Here is a 24,799-nt window from a genome sequence, read left to right as displayed (position 1 = left end):
TAACCTTGAACTGATTCTTTTCCCACTACCTCCCATGTGCCGGGAAGATGGGTATGCACCAACACACCCAGTTAATGCAGTAGAAGATGAAACATGGGGCTTATTCCACTGAGCCCCACTCCCAGCCTCTCCTAACATAATGAGCCTCAATCCCTAGCCTCTCCTAGGTACCTTTAAACTCAGTTTGGACTGTCTTCACTATCCACACTGCTCTTCAGGGACATGGCTACTATCAAGCTCTCTGACACAAAAGCCAGAAGAGTTGACTTGAGTGGAGAAGAGTAGTAGCCATTGTCATTTCTAGCTGCATTTGAATTAGTTTAGCTTATGTCCAAACAATGAGACTCTGGGCTAGCAAGATGGGTTGGTAAGTAAAAGAACTTGCTGCCACTCCTGACAACCTGAGTTTGATCCCTGTGGCACACACTGTGGAAGGAGAGAATGGACTCCCACAAGTTGTCCTTTGTCCTCACATTTAAGATGCAGTATGTTGCCTTAAATAAATGAACAAATAAATAAACGTTACTTAATATGTATGTATATAAAATCACAGGGACTGCAGAGATGGCTCAGCAGTTAAGAGCACTGGCTGCTCTTCCAGAGACCCAGGTTCAATTCCCAACAGCCACATGACAACTCACAACTGTCTGTAACTCCTGTTATATGTGCACACAAAACACCAATACACATAAAGTAAACATAAATGATTTTTTTAAAATATCAAAAGCAGTTCAAGTAAAACAAGAAGGGGAAAGGAGTTTACTTGCTGTAATGGGTAGCACCCAGCAGTCAGGTGGCAGAGACAGAGGCAGGCAGGTCTCTGACTTTAAGTCAGCCTGGTCTTCCATAGCAAGTTCTAGGCTAGCCTGCCTTAAACGAATGAACAAAAGGAAGAAAGAAAGAAAGAAAGAAAGAAAGAAAGAAAGAAAGAAAGAAAGGAAGGAAGGAAGGAAGGAAGGAAGGAAGGAAGGAAGGAAGGAAGGAAGAAAGAGGAGGAGGGAAGGAAGGATAGATTCTAAGGGATTTCTATGGGTTAATATTGCAGAATCATGTTAACCTGTCAGCTCTCAGCCCCACTGACCTGTGATAGCTTTCACCACCATGTCAGACACTTCAGGGATTTCCTCATTGACAGGGACACAGAGCATCTGAGGTGTCACCCAGTGCAGAGCCCTGCAGAGAGAGAGAGGGGTGGTCAGGAAGAGGCCTAAGAACAGAAGGGAGACTCTAATCCTGTTGCTTCCTCCAATCAAAGGAAAATGGGTTATCATGTAGTCCCGAGTTCAAGCACATGGCTCCTGACCACGTAAGAAGTTTAGCTGACAGGAGAAAGTAAAACCCTAAAAAAAAGTCACACCACTTCTGCACCAGGGCAGTCTCTTGGCTCAAAGGAGATTCCACTATGAAACCAATGTATCCTATTGTCAATGTCCAAGACACACAGGAGTCCCAAGAGGGTGACATGTCTCCACAACCTGAGTCCCTTCCTAACTCACCTTGCCTTTACACTGGCCTCTGTGGCTGAGTTCTCTATCAGCATGACCGATGCTCTCAGCAGCCTACTCCTCAGGCTAATATCTATCTAACTTCTAGTCCCTGGCCTTGGCCTCTAGTTTACATCTTCCCTGTGTCAACTCCTCACTTCTGGTATGGCATCTCCACATACTTATCTATTACCGGCCCCTTTATCTGAGACCTCATTTGAGGTTCCTCAGGAAAGGACATAGGGGCTCCAGATACACCATATGACTCAGCCTTGGAACTGTCCACACACTGGGTGCTGTGATAGTTAGTCTTCAGTGTTAACCTGACTCCATTTAGAATCCCTAGAGAATACCTCTGGACTCACTGATAAAGGCTTTTACAGAAGATTAACTAAGGAGGTAAGATCTATCCTAAATTTTAGTGCTGTCATCCATGGGCTGGGGACTCAAGCTGAAGAAAAGAGCATAGTGGGCATGCCTGTAATTTCTTAAACTTGAGAGGTTAAACTTGAGAAGCAAGAAGATCAGGAGATCAAGATTAGCCTCAGCTACATGAGACTCTGTCAAAAAACAAAGGGGCTGGAGAGATAGCTCAGGGTTAAGAGCACTGTCTATTCTTGCAGAGGACCTGGGTCAGTTCCCAGCATCCACATGAACACTCACAACCACCTGTACCCCCAGATCCAGGGATCCAGTGCTTCTCCTGACCTCCGTTGGTTCCTGTATATACATGGTGTACATAACACACACCCAGGCACATACATGTACACATACAGTAAATTTTAAAGGGGGAAGAGAGAAGAGGCTTCCAAACCCATGGTGTTATATGAAGTTCCAGCTGCATGTTCCTGCCACAGGCCTGCCTTCCCCACAATGATGAACTAGACCCTCCTAAACCAAAACCCAAACAATTCCTTTTCTTCAGCTGTTTCTGTCAATTATCATCATAGCAGTGAACAAGTAACTAATCCAGATTTGTTAGTAAGTGGTCCACTGCTGCTGAACTGCAGAGTCTGGGGTCACTCCAGGGGTTCCCCAAGAATGGGTCAGTAATCATCACCAGTTCAGATTGGCAAAGACATGCCTGCACAGCTGCCTGGAGAATGCAACCCAACAGGTTGGGAAGGAGGAGTGATGATACCACTGCCTTGACACAGACAGTCACAGCTGCCCTCCTGACAAGGAAACAAGAAATCAAGTCCTCGTGTTCCCTGAAAATTTTAGAGACTAGAACAATCTCAAATACCCAACACAAATCCCATCTCCAGCCAGCTGAGTCCGACAGAAAGGCAGGTAAGCGCGTGCCTGGCTGAGAAGCTCACATGCTGCACCGCTCAGGGTTGGAAGCTCTCAGCACTATTGCCCACATGCTCTTTCCATTCTAGAAAGCAGACAAAAGACAGGCACGGCACTCACCTGATCCTCTTTTGAATGGCAAGATCTTTCTTCTCATCATCAGTAGTCTCTGGGCAGAACACGAATTTATAGAGTCGGGTCATGATGTGCTTTTCAATCTGATCCATTATCTTCTCCACTTTCTCTGGAGGCACTGGAATACACAGATGGGCAAAACAGCTCAAGAGAAGGACTTCAAATCAATAAATGCTGTTATACTGTTTTCCACATTTTCCACACAGGAAAAAAGTTAATTTATGATAAATATAACCAGTAAAGAAATTTACAAATATCACATTAAAAATCCCCTTTAGAAACTCACAACTTAGCCAGGTAGTGGTGGTTCATGCCTTTAGTCCCATCACTTGGGTGACAGAGGCAGATGAATCTCTGTGAGTTTGAGACCAGCCTGGTCTACAAGAGCTAGTTCCAGGACAGTCTCCAAAGTCCCAATTGTCCAACTGTCCTGGTCATACACAGGGAGGAAGACATTCAAAGGCATCTCAAGGTATGACATAGCTGCCAGTGTCGGCATGGCACCAGCCAAGCCAATCGGAGCACTGGAAAACAGCTAACTTGAGCTACAACCAGCTGCCGCATAACAGCTGGCCAACACATTACCTTTTCCACGAGTCTGCATTCTTTCGGCCACATTCTGGTAAAAGTCCTGAGTACATTCTGATTGCTCCTCGATGCTTAAATCCTGGAATCAATAGACAAGAGACTGGTGAGCAGCTGAAGAATCTGAGGAGAACACTACATTTCAACCAGTTTCTAACTCAGAGCACTTACAAATTACACATATTCTACAAGAAAAAGGGTACAATTCATCATTTTTACATTTCACTGTATGCACATGTAGTTTGTGTGCACTCATTTATTTCATTTACATCATCACTCTCATTATGATCATTATTGTTAATTTCTTCATGACAGGTTCTCGCTGTGTAAGCCACACTCCTATCTAGAATTTAATAGTTGTAACATATAGGGTATTTTTTTAATCCCTTTTGAGTTACTCTTTAAAAATATTCATTTTATTTATTTTATTTTATGAGTACATGTATGTGCCTGAGTGTATGTGTGTTCGCAGAGGCCAGAAGAAGAGGGTGTTGGATGGATCTCCTCAAACTGGAGCTACAGATAGATGATTGTGAGCTACCATGTGGGTGCTGGGAATCAAACCCAGGTCCTCTGGGAGAGCAGCCACTGCTCTTAACCACTGAGCCATTGCTCCAAGTCAATTTAAAAATAAATAAATAAATAAATGGTACTGGAGATTGGTCCTGTGGTATCATGAATGCTAAGCAAGCGCTTTCCCCCCTAACTACATCCCCACCCCATTTAAGGTTTGTACATGCACAAAGAATCCACATTTACTTTTATTTATTTTATTTTGAGGGCTCAGGAGTTAAAAGCTCATGCTGCTTTTGCAGAGGACTCAAGTTTATTCACCAAAACCCACGTCAGGCAGCTCATCACTGCCTCCCTGAAACTCCACCTCTGATGGGAGATGCCATTCTGTAAATATGTTTCTCATACTGGTTAATGAATAAAGCACTGTTGGCCAATAGGAAAGGAAGATAGGAGGGACTAGGAGACAAGGAGGAAAGAGGAATAGGGAGGAGTCAACATGGAGAGACCGGAGAGAGCCTGACGCCAGCTGGCTCTCCGAGGGTAAGAGGAGACCACGTGGAAATACATAGATTAACAGAAATGGGTTAATACACATACTCACGTGCACATACCTAAACACACACACACACACACACACACACGCATATCTTTTTAAGCAAAATAATTTTTAAGTGTGTGGGTGCCAGCAGAGGCTAGAGAGGACAATGGACCTGTTGAGTCCTTCAGATCGGAGCTGGAGTTGCATACAGATGGAGGTTCTAACCCTGACACGGGTGTTAGGAACTGAACTTGGGTCCTCTGGAAGAGCAGTGCACTCTCTTAACCTCTGAGTCATCTTCCCAGCCTCACTGGGGCCTCATTTCTATTTTTTTCTAATTAAAAAAAAAAAATTTAGTTTTCATTTTACAAATCAACCCCAGTTCCCTGTCCCTCCCCCTCTCTCACTCCCCCAACCTCCCATCCTTCCCATCCCCATCCACTCCTCAGAGAAGGTAGGATGGGGCCTCATTTATAATCAAATATTTTTCTACTCTTTAAAAAAAAAAAAAGTCAATTGCTCTCTAGTTACTACATATTCATGGGCACAGTGATACTTCTATCTGGGTGCAGTGAACAGACCAAGGCATCTAGTATAAGAATCCTAGACTTGTTATTTAGAAATACACCATTACGTGTCAACAGACATTGCTTTCCTACTGTGCTGAGGGACATCAGAGAGGCTGGAGAAGGTAACTCAGAGGTTAAGAGCACCTGCTGCTCTTCCAGAGGACAAGAATTAAGTGCTAGCATCCACATCAGGTGACTCAAAACAGCTCTTGAGTTCCCACACCTTCTGACCACCTCTTTGGACACCTGCATACATGTGCACATACTGACATGCAGGCAGGCGCATGCACACACACACATACACACACACACACACACACACACACACACACGCACGCACGCACGCAACGCACGCACGCACGCATACCCTTGTACCTGCCTTCCTTTCCTCACCCCTCTGCCTTGCCACCCCACACCTGGAGGCACTGTTCTGCACTCCTACAATGTTGCCTTTTTCAGCCTCTGCATTAAATGAGAACAGGCCGCTTCTAATTTCCTGACTCAGTTTGTGTTACTTCCTCCCAACTTCCTCAAGAATTAAGGCGTGTGTTGATGAGCCTCTTTCTTTAAACATACCCTTCTGGTTTCTAACAGTGACCAGGCAGGGCAAACTATTATTTGGGTTAAAACACTCAAGTGGATGCTGGCAATGTGGTTCAGTGGGTAGAGTGCTCAACTAGACTGCAAAAGGCCCCAGACTGATTCCCAGCACAGTGTAAACCATTGGTGAACTCGTGTGATTCAGCACTTAGGAGTAGAGGTAGAAGAATCAAGAATTTAAGGCCAGTGTAGGCTATATGAGACCTTATCTCATTTATTCTGGAAAAGTATAAGTGAATGAAGATGCAGTCACATTTTAAACTATAAACTCTTCATTTAAACACAGAAAAACACCTTTTCCATAAGCATTAACACAAGGCATACTTTAAGTTTAAACAAACTAATCAGTAGCAAAATTTTTTTTTTTCTTTTTGAGACAGGGTCATCCTCTACATAGCTCAGGCTATGTAGAATTGCCTATGTGGACAGGCTGACCTCAAACTCAAAAGATCCACTTGCCTCTGCCTTCTAAGTGCTGGGACTGAAGGCATACACCATAGCAAATTTTAACATAAAGGCTGACAGGGGATGGGGGGAGTAGTGGTGGTAATGAAATGGCCAAAATGTTCTATGTTATGTTTGACCACTTCCCTAGTAAGGAAAATGAGGTCACACAGTAGCAGCTCATATAGGTTTTGTTTGTAAAGATTTATGTTTATGTGTGTCTTTACCTACAAATATGTATATGCACCACATGCATGCTTGGTGCCCTCAGAAGACAGAAGCTGGTGTCAGATGCACCGACAGTGATGAACAGCTAAGCCATGAATGCTGAGCACTGAACCTGGGTGGTCTACTACTGGGCCAGCTCTCCAGCCCTATGGAAATTATGTTTTAAAACTGGAATTAAGGGGTCTAGAGAGACTGCTCAGTGGTTAAAAGCACTGGCTGCTCTTACAGAGGACCTGGGTTCAGTTCCTGGCACCTACATGGCAGCTCCCAATCATCTGCAATTCTAGTTCCAGGAGATCCAATGCCTTCCTTCTGACCTATGTCGACACAGGGAAATCAAGTGGTGGACAGTCCTACGTGCAGCCACAACACCCATACTCATAAAAGAAAAACTTTAAATTAAGAAAAATAATAAAGGCAGGAAGAGCTCTGTGAGTTCAAGGCCAGCCTGGTCTACCAAGCTACTTCCAGGACAGGGCTGTTACACAGAGAAACCCTGCTTCAAAAAAAACCAAAATAATTAAATAAACCCTGAACTGAGCAATGAGGTGAAGGCAGGATGAACACAGGTTCAGGATCGTCTCTGGATGTACAGCAAGTGTAAGGCTACATGAGACCTTCTCAAAGAGCAGAGACAAAAACAAGCAAGCAGAAGAAAAACCTCCATCAAGTAACTCAGAAAATCAGTTCAATTTAAAAATAAACTTTGGGTTTTACTGCACTATCCTACAGACTAGAGGCAATGTACACTGAGGGTGGTGATAATGTAGACAGAGGATTAACCCTTTCAAGAAAGGGCAGGCTGTTCTTTCAGAATTGGCAAAGAATTTTTCATTTCTTTTCTTTTCTTTTTTTTGAGACAGGGTTTCTCTGTGTAGCCTTAGCTGTCCTGGAATTTGCTCTATACACCGGGCTGGTCTTGAACTCACAGAGCTCTGCCTGACCCTGACTCCCAGGTGCTCTATTATTAACATTAGTAAGTGCAGACTATAAACAGTTGAAACAGCAATGAGTTCCACTCCAAGCCTTCTGTACATGTAATATCGGGTGCCTGTTTGTTTGCTTTTGCTTGAGACATGGTCTCACTCTGTAGCCCAAGCTGATCTACACCTCATAATATAGCCCATACCATAGTCTAACTCACTGCCATCTGCCTTGTAAGTGCTGAGATTATGGATGGTCATATGCCACCATACCCAGCTAGATTTGGGTATTGAGACAGGCTCTCATTTTTTTTTAATCCAAGCCCATCTCAAATTTGTGGGTTCAAGTAATCCTCCCACTTTGGCTTACCAAGAACTGAAAGTACAGGCTTACATAAACGCACCCAGCCTAATAGCATGTTTTATACATGTTTTCATAGAAACAGACTTGAAGAAAACTCTTCAGCAAGCCATGGAACTCATTAAATCAAATAACAAGGTTTTCTAGTAAGGATGGGAGGGAGCAGTGTCTCTCTGGGTCTCCCATGCTTAGTTGCTTACTTGCCTTTCAAGATGAGGTCTCACTATATAGCTCTGGCTGACTTTGAACTCATTATGTAGACCAGGCTGGCCTATAACTCAGAGATGCAATCTACCTGCCTCTGCCTCTTGAGTACTGAAATTAAAGGCATGTACCACAATGCCCAACTTTCCACCATGCTTTATTTATTTCGTTTTGTTTTGTTTTTTGTTGTTTCAAGACTATATTTATTGATTTGGAGCCTGTCCTGGAACTAGTTCTGTAGACCAGGCTGGACTCAAACTCACAGAGATCCACCTGCCTCCCAAGTGCTAGGATTAAAGGCATGTGCCACCAACGCCCAACTTTCCACCATACTTTAAAATTACTCTTGAAGGACTGGACAGATGGCTCAGTAGTTAACAGCAGCAGTTGCTGCTCTTCCAGAGGATCCAAGTTCTATTCCCAGCACTCATAGGCAGCTCATAACTGTCTCTAACCCCAGTCCAGAGGATCCAATGCCCTCTTCTGACCTCAGTGGGCCCTGCATGAACTAGGTACACAGATATACATGCAGGCAAAATACCCGTATACATAAAGTAATAAAATACGACAAAAAAAGCTATAGATACTGCACTCACAGGAGACCACATATACCCTTGAACCCACAGCCACTATTCTAACTAACTGAAGCTTGAGTCTTATATTAAGATAATTTTTTTTAACATTTGATTTTTAATTATATGTATAAATGTGTGTATGGAGGGGTATGTGCATGAGTGCAGACCTAACAGAGGTCAGAAGAGGGCAATGGATTCTCTGGAGTTAGAGTTATCAGCAGTTGTGTGCACCCCAACAAAAGTGTTGGACACTGAACTTCTAGGTCCTCAGAAAGAGCAAGACTGGCCCTTTACAGTAAGATTGTTTCATTCAAGTAATTTTATACAAATAAGAACAAAGAAGCCTGGCAGTGGTAGCACACACCTTTAATCCCAGTGGGAGGCAGAGGCAGATGGATCTCTGTGAGTTCGAGGCCAACCTGGTCTACATAATGAATTCCAGAATAGCCAGGGCTACACAGAGAAACCTTGTCTTGAAAAACTAAAAAAAGAATAAAGGAACCAAGTATTGTAAATTCTAGCTTCTGTCTTTTGTAACGCTCCTCCTTTTGTAATGTTCCTCCATTGTCTCCCTTTTTTTTTTTTCCTCCTTTTTTCCTTTATTCACCAGGAGGCTGAACTCAGAACTTTGTCCCCTGAGCCACACACTGGCCCCTTCTCTCTCTCTCTCTCTCTCTCTCTCTCTCTCTCTCTCTCTCTCTCTCTCTCTCTCTCTCTCTCTCTCTCTCTCTCTCTCTCTTTTGGGGGGGAGGGGAGGATGTTTTGATTTTTTTGTTTGCTTGTTTTGTTTTGTTTTTCAAGACAGGGTTTCTCTGTGTAGCCCTAGCTATCCTAGAACTCACTCTGTAGACCAGGCTGGCCTTGAACTCAGAGATGTGCCAGCACCTACCTTCTGAGGGCTGGGATTAGGTGTGCACCACCATGCCTGGCAGGCTTTCTCCACTTCCTTTTCACAGGACTGGGACTGTGTTCTAGGCAGGCTCTCTACCACTTAATTTTAAAATGTTTTTGTGATTGTTTTTTTGAGACAGAGTTTCACTCTGTGGCTCAGGCTGACTTGGAACTCACTATATTGTAGTTCAGATTGACTTCAAGCTTGGTGATCTGGATCTTCGAGATTACAGAAGTGATTTATATAACAGTGTTAATTATGCAAATGCTGTTCTCACTGCAATGGAAAGATATCATTCTGAAGACTACGAAGAGGTTCAATAATATGTATTAAATCAGGTAGCTAATCACAGAGCCAGATATGGTGAGGTTCTGTTCCTAGCTTCTACATGGCTGTTCACAATTAACTATAACCCATGCACCAGGGAATTCAAAGCCCTCTCCCTGGGCTCGTTACATACAAAGAAAAATAAATCTTAAAAGAGAAAAAGGAGTGACTCCCTCAGAAGAAGCCCCACACACCCACACTTCAGGATGTATCTTTCTTCTGGAGTGTCCCTCAACCATTGAGCTTTAAAATCTATTTCAAAATATCTTTAATAAACTAACTGCTTTTAAAAATGGAGGAAAAATTAAAAACCTTTGGAAAATATTAGCAAAAAAGGTTGTTGGATCTGAAATTTTAGTCAAAGGGAACATATTTAGTTTTTTTTTTTTTTTAAAGCCTAAATGCAGATTGTTTCCTGACAAAGATCAAATGTCTGGGAAAGACATTTAATGCAGTTCTGAAAACAATTGTCTAATCTTGGCCCACATACAGAACAGGTTGTTCAACTCTGGTATAAACTAGGACTGGAGAAAACAGGAACGATGCAGAATCAGACACAGGCAAGAGTGTGTCATTGTTCTACACCAACAATTTGGAGAAAGAATCTGTGTAATGCAATAGGAACAAAGATCAGTTTATATCAATGGTCAGTGGGGCTATTTCTACGGATAAGGGGTTGTTTTCAAGCTCAATAGGCCCTTAGAGCAATATCAAGAAAGTTTAAGTACAGAAAAGGTTTGTAAGCACATTTGAAGAGCTCAATACAGAATGGACCTTAACCTACAGTATGTTTTGAAATCTCCAGGAACTGTCCCCTATGTTGTACTTAATAAATCTATCTGGTTAGTGTCTTAAAGCTAGATTAAGTGAGTTCAGCCATAAATAACAAATTTTATAACTTGAAGTCAAAGGCTAGTATGGATTCCTTCAACACCTGGTGAGGTGGCTAGTGGATAAAGGCACTTCCTGCCAAGCCTAGAGGCCTAAGTTTGATCCCTAGGACCTACACGGTGGAAAGAGAGAACAGTTGCCCTTTGACCTCCATATGTGCACACCTATACACACACAAGCACACACACACAAACACACAAGTAAGCAAACAAATAAATAAACTTTTAAAAATTCATCTGTACATATAAAATGTATCAGATATGTGGTCCATCATGCTAGACACCAAAGATACACAGGACCCATGAGTGAGAATGGGGATGCTTACCACAAAACAGTTGGTGCTAGTGTAAAACAGAAACTTAGTTGCACAATAGTTTTTAAAACAGGAGGAATTTAAGGCTCATTGAGATCTCCAGTATCAATTAGTGATTCCCTGAACACACAGCATGGTGGCATCTGTGACAGCTGCTTGCTTATATTTTTTTTTCTATGTATGTATGTATGTATGTATGTATGTATGTATTTATTTATTTATTTATTTGAGACAGGGTCTCATTGTGCAGCCTTGGCTGGCCTAGAACTCACTATGTAGCCTACACTATCCTTAAACTCACAGAGATCTGCCTACCTTTTCCTCCAGAGTGCTGTTAATAAAGGCATGCATCGCCACACCAGGCTTGCCTATTTATTTTCACAGACTCAGTAAAAGGTCAATTAAATGATTTCAGAACAAGAGTACATTATGCTTCTCATAAGGAAAACAAACCCAAGTTGAACAGTGCTTCTGGAAATATAATATAAACACAGTATATATTCTGTACATACTGCAGCCTAAATGCAAATTCAGTAGGGATCTCCTCTTGACCATTCCAGCCCAAGAACAAAAACCCCTCAAACCTCACTTTTTACACATTAAAGAAGCCTATCGTTGTCCTCTCTCTCTCTCTCTCTCTCTTTCTCTCTCTCTCTCTCTCCCCCCAACCCATACATTAACACCAGTGGTAGCTTGCTTGAACTCTAAATGTCACTGTTTCTTTACAAATACTTAAAGAAAAAGAGACAGTTGCTTGCTAACATGGGGTCATGGCACCCCCTGAAGAGCAAGAAGGAAAAGCTTCCCCTTCCAGAACTGAACCTTAGGAACACTTGGGAATGTCGGGCACAGACCCATCACTTATTAGGCTAGAGATGCCTGGAGGAGGGGCACAGTTGTGCAGCTCTGCACCCTGATTACCGTTCACTTCTTTGTGAGCTCCCTTCACCTCACAGAAGACTCAGACCTAGATGAGCTGTAGAAGGTGAAAAGACTTCATCTTTATTTACAAAATGAATTCGTTCACAAATAGTCTTATGAATTATGGAAACTGAAATTACCAGGCATGGTGGTATGTCCCTGTAATCCCAGCCCTGTGAAGGCTGGGGGCGGAGGTGGGGAGCTAAAGTCTAGCCTGAGCTACACAGTGAGATGCACGTGGAACCCACAACTCTAGCCGACACTGGTGAAAACCCTAGCAAGGGACCTGACAGTTAACTTCCACTCTTTGCTTTCCAAAGCCCTTCATCTACAGCACAAAAGGACTGAAACTGTAGCTGCTAACTGTACCTTTCAATGTCTACACTTATCCTTGTTTCTCTAAGTGGACATGGAGAAGAATATTAAATATCTAACATGCTAGGCATGGTGCTGAACACCTTTAATCGTAGGAGGCAGAGGCAGGAGGCTGAGGCAGGAGGCTCTCTGTGAGTTCAAGGCCAGCCAGGACTACAACTGTGAGACCCTGTCTCAATCAAAGAATAAAAGTAGAAAAAAGGAATGATCCAAATACAAAAAGTAAAACAAGTAATAACAACGTAGACTTCATGCTACTGGCCTAAGAGTTAAACTAAAGAGCCTGGAGAGGTGGCTCAGAGATAAGAGCACTGACTGGTTGTTCTTTCCAGAGATCCTGAGTTCAATTCCTAGCAATCACATGGTGGCTCACAACTATCTATAGTAAGATTTGGTACCCTCTTCTGGCATGTAGGCATGCATGCAGACAGAACATGTACACACAATAAATAACTAAATCTTAAAAAAAAAAAAAAAAAAAAAAAAAAAAAGAGTTAAAGAGTTGAGCTGGGTAGCACAAGCCTTTAATCCCAGCACTTGTGAGTTCAAGACTAGCCTGATCTATAGAGCAAATTCCAGGACAGCCAGAGCTGCTATATAGAGCAACCCTGTCTGGGGAAAAACAAAAGAGTTGAGCTAAGGTCTATAAGGTCTATGGAGGCAGGCTACTCCATTACAAGGTAACTAACTTCAGAAGTTTCACAGAGATGACCAGAGCACAGTGGAAAAGTACCAGCCTGAGAGTCAGGTGTTAACTGAGCCAAAAGGCTTGTCTTACGTAAACGTCACCTTGTTCTTCTCAGGTGTAAAATGACAAGATCACAGTTATCTCTAACCTTCCCTAAAACCACAGCTCTTATTTCCAAGTGGTTAGACTCAGCCTACCCTTTTGTAATGCATTGTTTCCAAAAACATCTTCGTCTGTTTATAGATTTCTTGGCCTGTCTTGTGGAAGGTCTTGAGAAAGTCTATGAACTCTTTAGTCACTCGATCCGTCTCAATGCTGGTTTGCCGGTTTATGGAAGGACTGGGAGCTTTGGCTTCCTGAATTTCTGCTGAGAAAATTAAACACAGTAAGTTTTGTTACCCAGAAGACTAATGTATGGAATTAATCTATGTAACTATCAAGATTATTGAATTTATGTTTAATTAAGATTAAATTTACATCACTTTATATTTAAACATTTGGATGAGTGTCCTTAAAGTAAGGAAAATTTGGAATTATAAGTAGATAAAATTACATGATCTAAAACATATTCAGCTGGACTGGAAACATGGCTCAGTTGATAGAGTGCTTGCCTGGTTTGTAAAAATCCCTTGGTTCTAGACCCAGCAATGCATAAACTAGGTATACAACTGTAATCCTTGGGAAGTGGAGGCAGGAGGATCCAGGTCAGCTCAAGGTCATCCTCAGTTACCTAGTGAGACTGTAGTCAGCCTGGGTTACATGAGACCCTGTCTTAAAAAACTTAACTACAGGATGGCCAGATGGATCCGCAGGCAAAAAAAGCTAGTCATTCAAGCCTGGTGACCTAAATTCAACCTCCAAGAACCAGAGTAGAACAGAGAATGACTCCTGATTGCTCTCTGTGATCAACTGAATTAGGGAATTCTTAAAAATACAAATATAGGGCCGGGCACATGGCAACAACCTTTAATCACAGCAGAGGCAGAGGTAGGCAGATCTCTAAACTAAGGCCAGTTTGGTCTGCATAGTGAGTTCCAGGCTACACAGTGAGATCCAGAAAATAAACAGTTAGAAAAAGCACATCAAGTAATAACAAAAACTCTCAAATTTGTGCTACCAGCCTAACAGCTGTGTTAAAGTGAGTTACAGGTGTAGGAAGGCAGGATACTGTTATAAGGTAACAAATGTGGGGGGGGGGGGCTGTGCTTCCTGAAGTCAGAAGTTCCACTGAGTGCAGTGGAAAAGTACTAGTACACAGCCACTTCCACCCAAATAAAACATAAAACAAAAACAAAAACAAACAAACAAACAAAAAAAAAACAAAAACAACTAACCAGGGGCTGGTAAGATTGCTCAAAAGGGAAAAGTGCTTTTCACACAGGCCCGGAGATGTGCTCTATCTCAAGAACCCACATAAAGTAGAAAGAAAAAACTCCAGAGCATTGTAATGTTATCTCCACAGGCTCCCAGACACATAGCCAACTAATAAATTTTTTAAACTAAGAGAAAACAAATAATAGCTATTCAATAGAAGCCACTCCTTAGCACTCTTTTAGCCAAAATATTCATAGCCAAAATATTCAATACTTTGAGGTATATCCTTAATCACTAATACTGAAATGTACCCTTTCTTGAACAACTTTCTTTATGATCTCCTGAGTCTGTCAAAAACATCACCAACCAAAGTAACCATCAATGGGAGCACAAAGGCATCAGGTAACACATTGTATTAGCAAACCTTCCAAATGAATGACCTTTCACCTGCCAAAAAGACAAAGGCCAATTTATTTCCCCACTATTCAGTTTGCAAGTCACACTGCTCACAGTAAAAATGTATCGAAGCTGGGTGCAATGGCATAAGCCTGTAATTCTAGCACTCAAAAGATTGAGGCAGGAGGATCAAGTCCTAGGTCAGCCTGGATTACGTAGTTCATTTGATACCAGCTTGAGCTTTATAGCAAGATTCTAACACTCTCAAACACATATTCCCCAATACACATTAAGTAAAAGGTTTTGTTTGTTTTTCCCTTTAGAGACAGAAGCCTCAGCTTCCTAAGTGCTAGGACTACACGTGTGTACCACCATACCACCAAAGAGACTGAAAGGTTCTAAATCGACTAACTTCACACTATCATTTTATTGGTTTGGTTTGTTTGTTTGTTTGTTTCTGATACAGGGTTTCTCTATGGCTTTGAGGCAGGGTCTTACTATGCAGCCCTGGATGGCCTGGAACTCAATAAGTAGGCCAGGCTCTCCTTGGGCTCACAGAGCTCCATCTGCCTTGACCTCCTAAATTCTGGGATTAAAGGCATGGGACACCATGCCTAGCTCCACATTACTTAGGAGAAAACCTCTGACTTCCACACATGGGGACACACCCTACCCATCACAAAACTAGACAGACAGGATTATTTATGTATTTTATGCATATGGGTACTTTGTCTACATATACGTCTACACAACAGAAGAGGACATCAGATCCCATTACAGGCAGTTGAAGGCCACTACGTGAATACTGAGCCATCTCTCCAACCCCCCAAGACCAATGATCTTAACAGGGAAGATAAGCACTTCAAGAATAACAAATATACAAATTAAAACCACAAGAAGATGTCATTCAAAAACTTAAATTTGCTGGGTGGTAGGCACACACCTTTAATTCCTGTTATTGGGAGGCAGAGACAGACAGATTTCTGTGAGTTCAAGGCCAGCCTGGTCTACCAAGTGAGTTCCAGGACAGCTAGGGCTGTTACACAGAGAAACAATGTCTCAAGAGAAAGGAAGGAAGGAAGGAAGGAAAGAAGGGAGGGAGGGAGGGAGGGAAAAGAAAGATAAGTTGAAAAGTTAACTTACTAATTTAGTAATAATAAAATTCATCAAAATCTATGGTTGTTTGAATAAGAATGGCCCCCACAGGCTCATATTTTTGCATACCTAGTTCCCAGTTGGTGAACTACTTGAGCAGTTTTAGAAGAATTAGAAGGTGTGGTCTTGTAGGAGTAAGTGTGTCACTTAAATGAAAACAGCAATAATCATTCTATCTGGAAGGTCATAAAGAGTCTCAATGGGGCTATCATTGCTCATTTTGCCTTTAAGAAACCAATTTACTCCAGGAAGCATGCAGAGGCTCTGAGAGAGCAGGTCTCCTGCCAGCATCAATGTTTGCTCTCAGTGTCTCACCATATCAGCCTTTACGGTATAAGACTGTGAGGCTCAGACACAACCAGCATCTTCTGAGACTCACTGAAACTCTTCAACTAGCCTGTCTGCTCACTGATAGAACAAACGAGCTTTTAATTTTATCTATTTATTGCTTTCATTTTATTTAAACGATGGATATTTTGTCTGCATTAAGTGTCTATGCACTATTTCTATGCCCAGTAAGCAGGAGGCCAGAAGAGGGATTCCCTGGAACTGGGAGTTACAGACAGCTGTCAGCTGCCACATGGGTGCTGAGACTCAAATCTGGGTCCTGTAGAAGAGCAGCTAGTACACTTGACTACTGAGCCATCTCTTCAGTAGCAAATCACTATGCCTTTCTTTCTATAGCATTTTAAATTCACTTTTATTATTTGTAATTCTGTATATGTGTATTGTCTGTGTGAATGAATACAGGTGCCCACACAGCTTACCAAAGGCATTGGTTCCCAAGGAATGGCAATTACAGGTGGCTGCCTGACAGAACTAGAATAAAAACAAGGGCTCATTCTACTAAGCTAGCTCTCCAGCCCCCACTATTTTAAGAAGCAGCTGAGGGCTGAGAGAGTCTCATCGGTTAAGAGCACATACTGCTCTTCCAGAGGACCTGAGTTCAGTTCCCAGCACCCACATCAGACAACTCACAACCACCTGTAACTCCAGCTCCAGGGATCCCTTGCCTCTTTGAGCACTTGAACTCACATAAAAGATTTAAAACATCTTTTTAATGAGAAAAAAGTAAATAAAGGAGCTAGGGAGAATATTCAAGATAGTAAGTAAATTGCTTTGCTGCACAAGCAAGAGGATCTCAGTTCAGCCCTCAGAATTCACACAAACGCTAAGCATAGTGGCACAGCCTGCAATCCTAAGCCTTAGGTAACACAGACACGAAGACCTCTGGGACTTAATGGCCAGTCAGACCAGCTAAATCAGGGAGTTTTGGTTAAGAGACTCTGCTTCAAAAAATAAAGTGGAAGCTGGGCAGTGGTGGCACACACCTTTAATCCCAGCACTTGGGAGGCAGAGGCAGGTGAATCTCTGTGAGTTTGGGACCAGCCTGGTCTACATAGTGAGTTCCAGGATAGCCAATGCTGTTATACAGAAAAACCCTGCCTCAAAATAAATAAATAAATAAATAAATAAATAAATAAATAAATAAGTAAAATTTAAAAAAGAGAAAGAAAAAGGTGGAGAACAATCAAAGATACCCAAAGTCAATCACTCACACTCACACTCACACACACACACACACACAGAGTAGATGAATGAGTAGCTAGAGAGATGGCTCAGTAGTTAAAAATCACTGACTGCTCTTCCAGAAGACCCAAGTTTGATTTCCAAAAGCCACATGACACCTCACACCTATATGTAACTTTAGTTCCAAGGCATCTGACACCCATTTCTGGCCTCGAGGGCAGCAGGCACAAAGTGGTACACAGACATACAAGCAAACAAACCACCCATATATATAAAATTTTTTAAAATACATGAATGAAGTGGCACAGCCTGCAATCCTAAGCCTTAGGCAACACAGACACAAAGACCTCTGGGACTTAATGGCCAGTCAGACCAGCTATAAGAAAATACTTAATATGAGTTATTCAAGAGCCCCAAATGAGCTTTCTCTTGTCTGTATGTTTCCTGATAGCACAGGAAATAAGCTTTGAGAGAGAAAAATCTCAGGTGACTTTCAATCCCAGAAAGAGCCACTTCTGATAACTTATGAACAGAGTAAGTATTACATAAGAAAAACAAGACCAAAAAATAAAGGTACAAAACAAACATTAAATAGACAATGACTGACAGGTAGTTTGGAGGAGAATGGAGAGTTTTATAAATAGAACTATACATTTCAATTCCCTTTAGTTCTCCTGTGAGATAAATAATGTCTTTATTTAAAAAAAAAAAACAAAAACAAAAACAAAAAAAAACAGTGTCTTTGAATCAAAGAGAATTATTATTTCATGTATAGTCTGGCCATCAGACGTGATTTCTGCATTAAATCTGGAAGCTTGCTGATATAAAAGGCTGAGTCCGCCTGCCTTCTTAGATGCAGCCTGTCGCTTATTCAGTCACGAAAGAAAAGAGAGAATTACCCTTCTTGGACCCAACCCTGGAAGAGGCGCTGAAGAACTTCTTCACTGTGGTGACCTTGCGAGTCTTCTCATTGGTTTTCTTTTCCTCGAACTTGGAGAACGTGAGGGACTGGGCTCCTTGGCTGCTCTGACTGCTAGCGAAGGCCTCTTCCTCCTCCCGCTGAAGTCTGAAATTCAGGGAGAGGATGGTGAAAGATCTGGATCCTCACCAAGCTTTCCCAAGGTGTAAATGGTCTTGTTCACATGACTGAATAGAATCTAAAAGCTTTATAAACAGAACCTAAATATACCAAATGGGTCTGAGGTCTGGAAGACACAGCTATAAGATGAAATTCTATACCTGTTAAAGAGTTCAATGTATGGGTTTAATCCCCAGATCCCCAGTACTCAAAAACAAAACAAAACAAAAACAGATTTTACACTTACAATCTCAGCATTTGGGAGACTGAGGCAAGATTGCTGAGTTTGAGGTCAGCCTGGATTATAGACTAAGACCCTGTCTCAAATTACTATATTAAGAAACAGATCTATAGCTGGGCAGTGGTGGTGATCTGAGTTCCAGGCCTGCCTGGTCTACAAAATGAGTTCCAGGACATCCAGGGCTGTACAGAGAAACCCCCACCTTGGGGGAGAGAGAGAGAGAGAGAGAGAGAGAGAGAGAGAGAGAGAGAGAGAGAGAGAGAGAGAGAGAGAGAGAGAGAGAGAGAGAGAGAGAGAGAACTAAGGAAAGTTAAAGGTTGATAAGATGGCTCAGTGTGTAAAGTCACTTGTCGCCAGCCTGACCTCTTGAGTTTGATCCCTGAGTTCAAATGGTGGAAGGAGAGAACTAACCCCTGCAAGTTGTCCTCCATAGAGTACTGTGGAGTTCACACACTCACACACACAATAAATCAATCTAGGAGCTGGACCAATGGCTCAGTATTGAAAAGCACTTGCTGCTTATGTAGAGGATCTGGGTTTATTTTCCAGCACCCACATAGTGGCTCACAATCTCCTATAATTCTAGACAATCTGACATCTTCTTCTGGTCTCCTCAGACCAGGTATGGTATATGTACATACATGCAGGCAACCACACACATAAAAATGTTTTTTAAATGTAAAAAGAAATATAATGTTAAAATGTTAAGGCTTGGGATGTAGCTTAGTCGATGGACTGCTTGCCTAGCACTCACAAAGCCCTGCATGCACACATGGTGGACACACCTGTATTCCCAGCACTTGGGAGGTAAAGGCAGGCAGTATCACAAGTTCAGGGTAATCCCTGATGTCACAGTAAGTTTGAGGTCATCTTGGGATACAGAGAAAGAGCCTGCCTCAAAATATCACTAAAAATCCAGCAAGATTATCTCAGTAGGTCAGCTAAAAGTACTTGTCACCAAGCCTGATGACCTGAATTCAATTCCCAAAGCTCATATGACAGAAGGAGAGAACCTCTGACTTTCATACATGGAGACAACCCCTCCATAGATAGACAGGTAGGTAGGTAGATACATACATATACACATAGATGTATAGATGAATAGATAATTTTTAAATTATATACATTATGGAAGGTGTGTGTGTGTGTGTGTGTGTGTGTGTGTGTGTGTGTGTGTTATGGAACTGGAAAGATGTCTCAGCAGTTAAGAGCACATACTGCATTACAGAGGACCTGAGTGCAATTCCTACAACCCACACTGAGCAGCTCACAGGGATCTGATACTCCTGGCCTCCTCAGGCACTTGATCTCACATGCACATACACAGAAACACATATAATTAAGAAATAAAATAGGTCTCTATGTGTGTATACATTATATATATATACATATATATTTTTATATATACATATATGTGTGTGTATATATACATATACAATATACACATATATATGCAACACATATTATTTAAAAAATACGTAACAGGCTGGCTGGAAAGATGGCCCGAGGGTTAATAGCATTTGCTGCTCTTTTTGGTTTTTTTTGTTTTTTGTTGTTGTTGTTGTTTTTTGACAGAGCTTAAATGAGGAGTTTATTTAGAAAGAGAACTGAGGGGAAAGGGAAGACACATAGAGGCACTGGGAACAGAAGAGGGGACAGAGAGAGAGAGAGAGAGAGAGAGAAAGCGTTCATAAATAAAGAAGGAAACGGATTTGCTGGAATGGATGCAGTTCAGAGGCAGAGCTCAGGCCCATGCATGAGATCCTCGCTCAGGCATCAGCACTGAAAATCAGGAGCAGGATGGTGCAGCACTTTTCCCTAACCAACAGCTGTAAGGGACATCACTCACTATCTAGAGGACAATTCCCAAAGCAGAGTGGAAAGCAAGTGCTTCTGGAACACAGGACATAAAAACTTCACCAGGACAAAGGTCTGAGAAGGTTCTACAGCGGTGACACTAGGGGTACATCTACAGGATGACTAGGAGACTACTGGGCAAAAGTATAGTTTCTAACAGGAAGTGACAGGCATGAAGTGTGGCTTCTAGCCAGGCTTGGTGGCTCACACCTGTAACCCCAGCACTTGGAAGGCAGAGGCAGGAGGACCACTGATGAGATGGACTATGTGCCGAGTATACTGAAGTCTCCAGATAGCGTGGAATTCTGCAAGCCAACTATCATTCTGGAACTCGTTGTGTGGCAGAGAACCCAGAAAGATTATAAACCCAACAAGTTACCCTGTTTATATCTGGACTTTAGCTTAATGCAAGGAGCTATATAAAAACTTAAGAGGCTAGAAAAATAGCTCAGCAGTCAGGCTCTGCAAGCAGAGCTCAGGCACTATTCTCTGAGCGTACCACAGATGTGAACGTGAACAGAGCAGTTATTCAACAAATACCAGGTGACTAGACAAGGAAAAGCAGCATCTGGTTTGATCTTCTACTGAGACAGCATCACAGTCTGCAGGATATCATGGCAAAGGATGGACTTTACTCCTGGCATTTCCTGAGCCCCTGCACTCATCAGCACTTCCATCTCTTAAGTTTTGTCATACTAGTATTTGGAGATGACACAGCTACTTTGTAGTAGTCCCATTTTAAAAGAAAAATTAAATGTCCACAATTCAAGGACCACGTACTTAACTAACTAGGTGTTGACTACTATGTGTTTTATCACTGTGCTTGCTACATGCCTGCCATGCTGGGTATGTCAAAAGAATGAGGAAAGCAATAGTTAAGAGCCACACAAACCTTGTGTGCAGCATATCACATGTATGACCTCAATTCATCTCCATCACAAACTGTGCTTACCTTCAAAAGAGGTAAGAACAGCACATTCAAATATAAAATCAACAAAAATAAAATGAAGAAATCACTAAAAGTGATTTTATTAAGTGTTGCCCAGGAAAAAGAAAGAATTCTCTCTTTATGATGAACCTGCTGATAGGTTTTAATAAAAGAGAGAAGCATGGCCAGGCAATGACAGGACTTTGTACCTGGTTATGTCACTGGTAGCCACACCCCACCTCCACCTAGCCAGTGAGTTCCTTTTACCTTTCTGCCAGTTCCCAGTCCTCTTGGATCTGTTTCTGCCTGGCCTTGTGGTACTCCTCCCTCCAGCACTTGGAGCAGAAACCCTGCCAGGCAGGGTTGCCATAGTAACCACATCCTTTCTTGCACAGGAGCTCAGATTGATCCACATGAATTCCCCGGCGTTCGGACTTCAAGCTCATCTTCTTCCTGATAACCAAGGAGTGAGAAAGCATGGCAAATTAATGTATGTACTACCATACTACTAAAATATAATAACACTCATGAAGAAAAATTCAAGTGAGTCTAAGATCTTCAAGTGATAAGGGGAGAAAAGAAGAAGAAAGGGAAAGAAGACAGTGCAAGGCCCAAAGTTAAACATGGCAAGTCCCAGCAGAGTCACACTGAAGAAATACACAGTGCGCCTTAAGAGACTAATACTGGATTAAGACCTGAGCATAAAGCTTTAAACTCCTAGAGGAAAAGCTTCCTGACACTGACAAGGACTCTGTCAATACACCAAAGCACAGGTGATAGAAGCAATAAAAACAGACAAATAGGATGATAGCAAACTTGAAAACACCTGCATAGTAAACAAAGCAATCAACAGAGTAAAAATGGGCAGTCTGAGAAATGGGAGAAGACATTCCCAACCTCTACAGAAAAGGTAAAACCCAGAGCATAAAAAGCACACCGACAACCCAACAACTCCCAAAATTGTCCACTGGCCTCCTCACATGTGCTTGTGGCACATGCTTATACACAAACAAAAATTAATAAAAATATACTTTGTGTAATGGCCAACAAGTGAGAATGGTAGTGCATGCCTTTAATCCTAGCACTTGGAAAAGGGGCAGATGGATCTCTGTGAGTTCTAGGCCAGCCAGATAATCACAGTAAGACCCTGTCTCAAGCAAACAAACAAAAATGACTAACAAAGAAAGACTGGGCATATTGGCATATGCCTCTAATTCCAGAAATTTGAGGCAGGAGGATTGCAGGGTCTAAGCCCACCTAGCTTACAGAAGCCTTACCTCAAAATAAATACTTAACAGTCAGCAAACACAGGAGAGAAACTGCTGGGATAAATCAAAACCACAATGAGACATCACTTCAAGAACTCTTCTATCCTCTCAGTAGGGGTGTAAAGAGATGCAGCCACCACAGAGGCAACCATTCATTATAAAGAACCTGCTTTTCCATCCAGAAGACTGGGAACTGGAGGTGATTAATAACCTGGTGATCTGTGTTACCTCTAAGGCCAGGCTATCAACCAGGACCAGAGGGGGCTAATAGTCTAAATGACCTCAGCACTACCTGTTGACCAAGACCACACCAGATCCTTCCCTAGGCCCTTAAGGTAGTACAGGTAGCCTATCTCTAGAACCCATCTTCCTGGAAAGAATGACATGCACTTTGAGTTTCAATATAATTATACCTCTTTGTACACCAGGGGTTCTATTACACCAGGAAACTTTTCCTTAAATTGTACTGTGTTTACATATGCTGGAAATAAAAGACCTGGCATCAGACTCCCAAAGTTTGATCCAGGCTGACTAAGTCATCTCTTTGAGGTTTGCTTCCCTACCTGCCATGACATTTGCAGAGAACCCCACAAGACCCTATCTTTAAAAAAAAAAAAAAAAAAAAAAAAAAAAAGCAGGTGTAATGAATGTCATAGGCCTTCAATCCCAGCACTAGAGAGACAGCGACAGATGAATCCCTGTGAGTTTGAGGCCACGCCACCCTGATCTACATAGAGAATTCCAGACAGCCACAGCCACAGTGACTTAGCCTCAAAAATAAAAAAGATAAATGAATGAACCAGTAAAATATTTTAATTCATGGGATGGCAGGATGGCACAATGGGTAAGGAACTCACATAGTGAGGAAGACACAACTCTTTAAAGTTGTCCTCTGACCTCCACACACAGACACAAATAAATACATGAATGAATAAAATAATGTAAAGAGAGGGCTGAGGATCTACCTCAGTAGTAGAGTACTTGCCTAGCATGAGAGGCCCTGTGTTCAATCCATAGTAGTAGAAGAAAACATTTTAAAGTCTATAAACTGTACTAAAAACAAGTAACAGAGAATGGGTTCACAACTAGGTAAGATTACAAATTTTTTTTCTACTACATTATCTGCAATTGCTTGTCTAAACTCACACAGCTACACAAAAATTTCAATGGGAGCACTGTTTCCCATACAAATCATGCTCATGACTCAGTTGAGAACTTTAATTTTTTTGAGCAGAGTAAAGGTAAATTTATTAAGAATAAGAAAAATCCTGAGTGGGAGGGGCTTCAAGGGAGGGATAGCCTAGAACCATTAGCTACATTTTTGCTTTTTCAAAGAAAGATGTATCTATTCTAAGGATACTTTGTTTCAGACATTGTTTCTGTGGTTCCTTTCCCATGGTGAATGAGTTTTCCTTTAATACCTGATCTCAAGAGTTGAGGGCTTGCATGGGGCTGGAGTGGTTGCCTCAGTAGTTAAGAGCACAGGCTGCTCTTCCAGAAGACCTGGGTTCCACTCCCAGCACCTACTTGGCAACTCTAGGGTACCAGTTACACACATGGTACACAGACATACATGCAAGCAAAACTCCCATACACATAAGAACTTTTTAAACAAGAAAGATATTTGCCTAATAAAGAAAAAGATCAATTAAATATATTGACATCCACCTAACACCAGAGCCACCTCCAGCTCATCAAGCTCCAGCCTAAGGAGAAGCCATGTAAGTAGGGACACCATGGCTTGGCTGGTACATAGCTAGCTGTCCTCCAGCAGACCCATTCAAGACCCTGTTCACAAAGAGTTTGCCCTTCCTGGAGGGGTGAGGAAGCCCCACATTACAACCCTGCTACTGTGGCTCTCTATGAGACAAGTTCACTGATCCAACTCTCAAACTCTCCTCATGAATTCAGATCTGTGCTTCCAGAAGGCAGCTATTGGTGTTATTTAGGAGCTGGTGACCTAACTGGCATGTTTTTAAGAAGCCAATCTATGTGTTATCTTCCCCAAACATGTGACTGTTATGCCAAAAGATATGCAGATAGCACACTGGGCATATCGAGAATGTGTATATGAACCCACTGGGGGAGGGGGGCATAATGGTCCAGCAAAAGCCTGATGACCTGATTTCAATACTTGTAGGGGACCTGTTAGGTTCCCGGCACCAAT

General features: G+C 42.1%; 1 protein-coding gene across 4 annotated transcripts in view; it reads right to left on the bottom strand.

The window, feature by feature from the left end:
• Rabgef1 (RAB guanine nucleotide exchange factor 1) overlaps positions 1 to 24,799 on the bottom strand; it is a 42,358-nt gene that overhangs the window by 2,705 nt on the left and 14,854 nt on the right. For 2 of the 4 annotated variants that reach the window (XM_051204806.1, XM_051204803.1), the window contains exons 2-7: positions 21,632 to 21,817; positions 18,160 to 18,326; positions 13,063 to 13,232; positions 3,501 to 3,582; positions 2,901 to 3,033; positions 1,082 to 1,173 (exon numbers count right to left, since the gene is read on the bottom strand). In XM_051204806.1, the coding sequence (XP_051060763.1) occupies positions 1,082 to 1,173; positions 2,901 to 3,033; positions 3,501 to 3,582; positions 13,063 to 13,232; positions 18,160 to 18,326; positions 21,632 to 21,810 (823 nt within the window). In that variant the 5' untranslated portion in view covers positions 21,811 to 21,817. Of the gene's footprint in view, positions 1 to 1,081; positions 1,174 to 2,900; positions 3,034 to 3,500; positions 3,583 to 13,062; positions 13,233 to 18,159; positions 18,327 to 21,631; positions 21,844 to 24,799 lie in introns of those variants that run through there. The other 2 variants (XM_051204804.1, XM_051204805.1) reach the window with 2 other exon arrangements.

Source organism: Phodopus roborovskii, unplaced genomic scaffold (genome assembly GCF_943737965.1).
Source record: "Phodopus roborovskii unplaced genomic scaffold, PHOROB, whole genome shotgun sequence".
Taxonomy (NCBI): domain Eukaryota; kingdom Metazoa; phylum Chordata; class Mammalia; order Rodentia; family Cricetidae; genus Phodopus; species Phodopus roborovskii.
The sequence above is the reverse complement of the archived record's forward strand: the minus strand, read 5'-3'. Positions and strand labels throughout refer to the sequence as shown.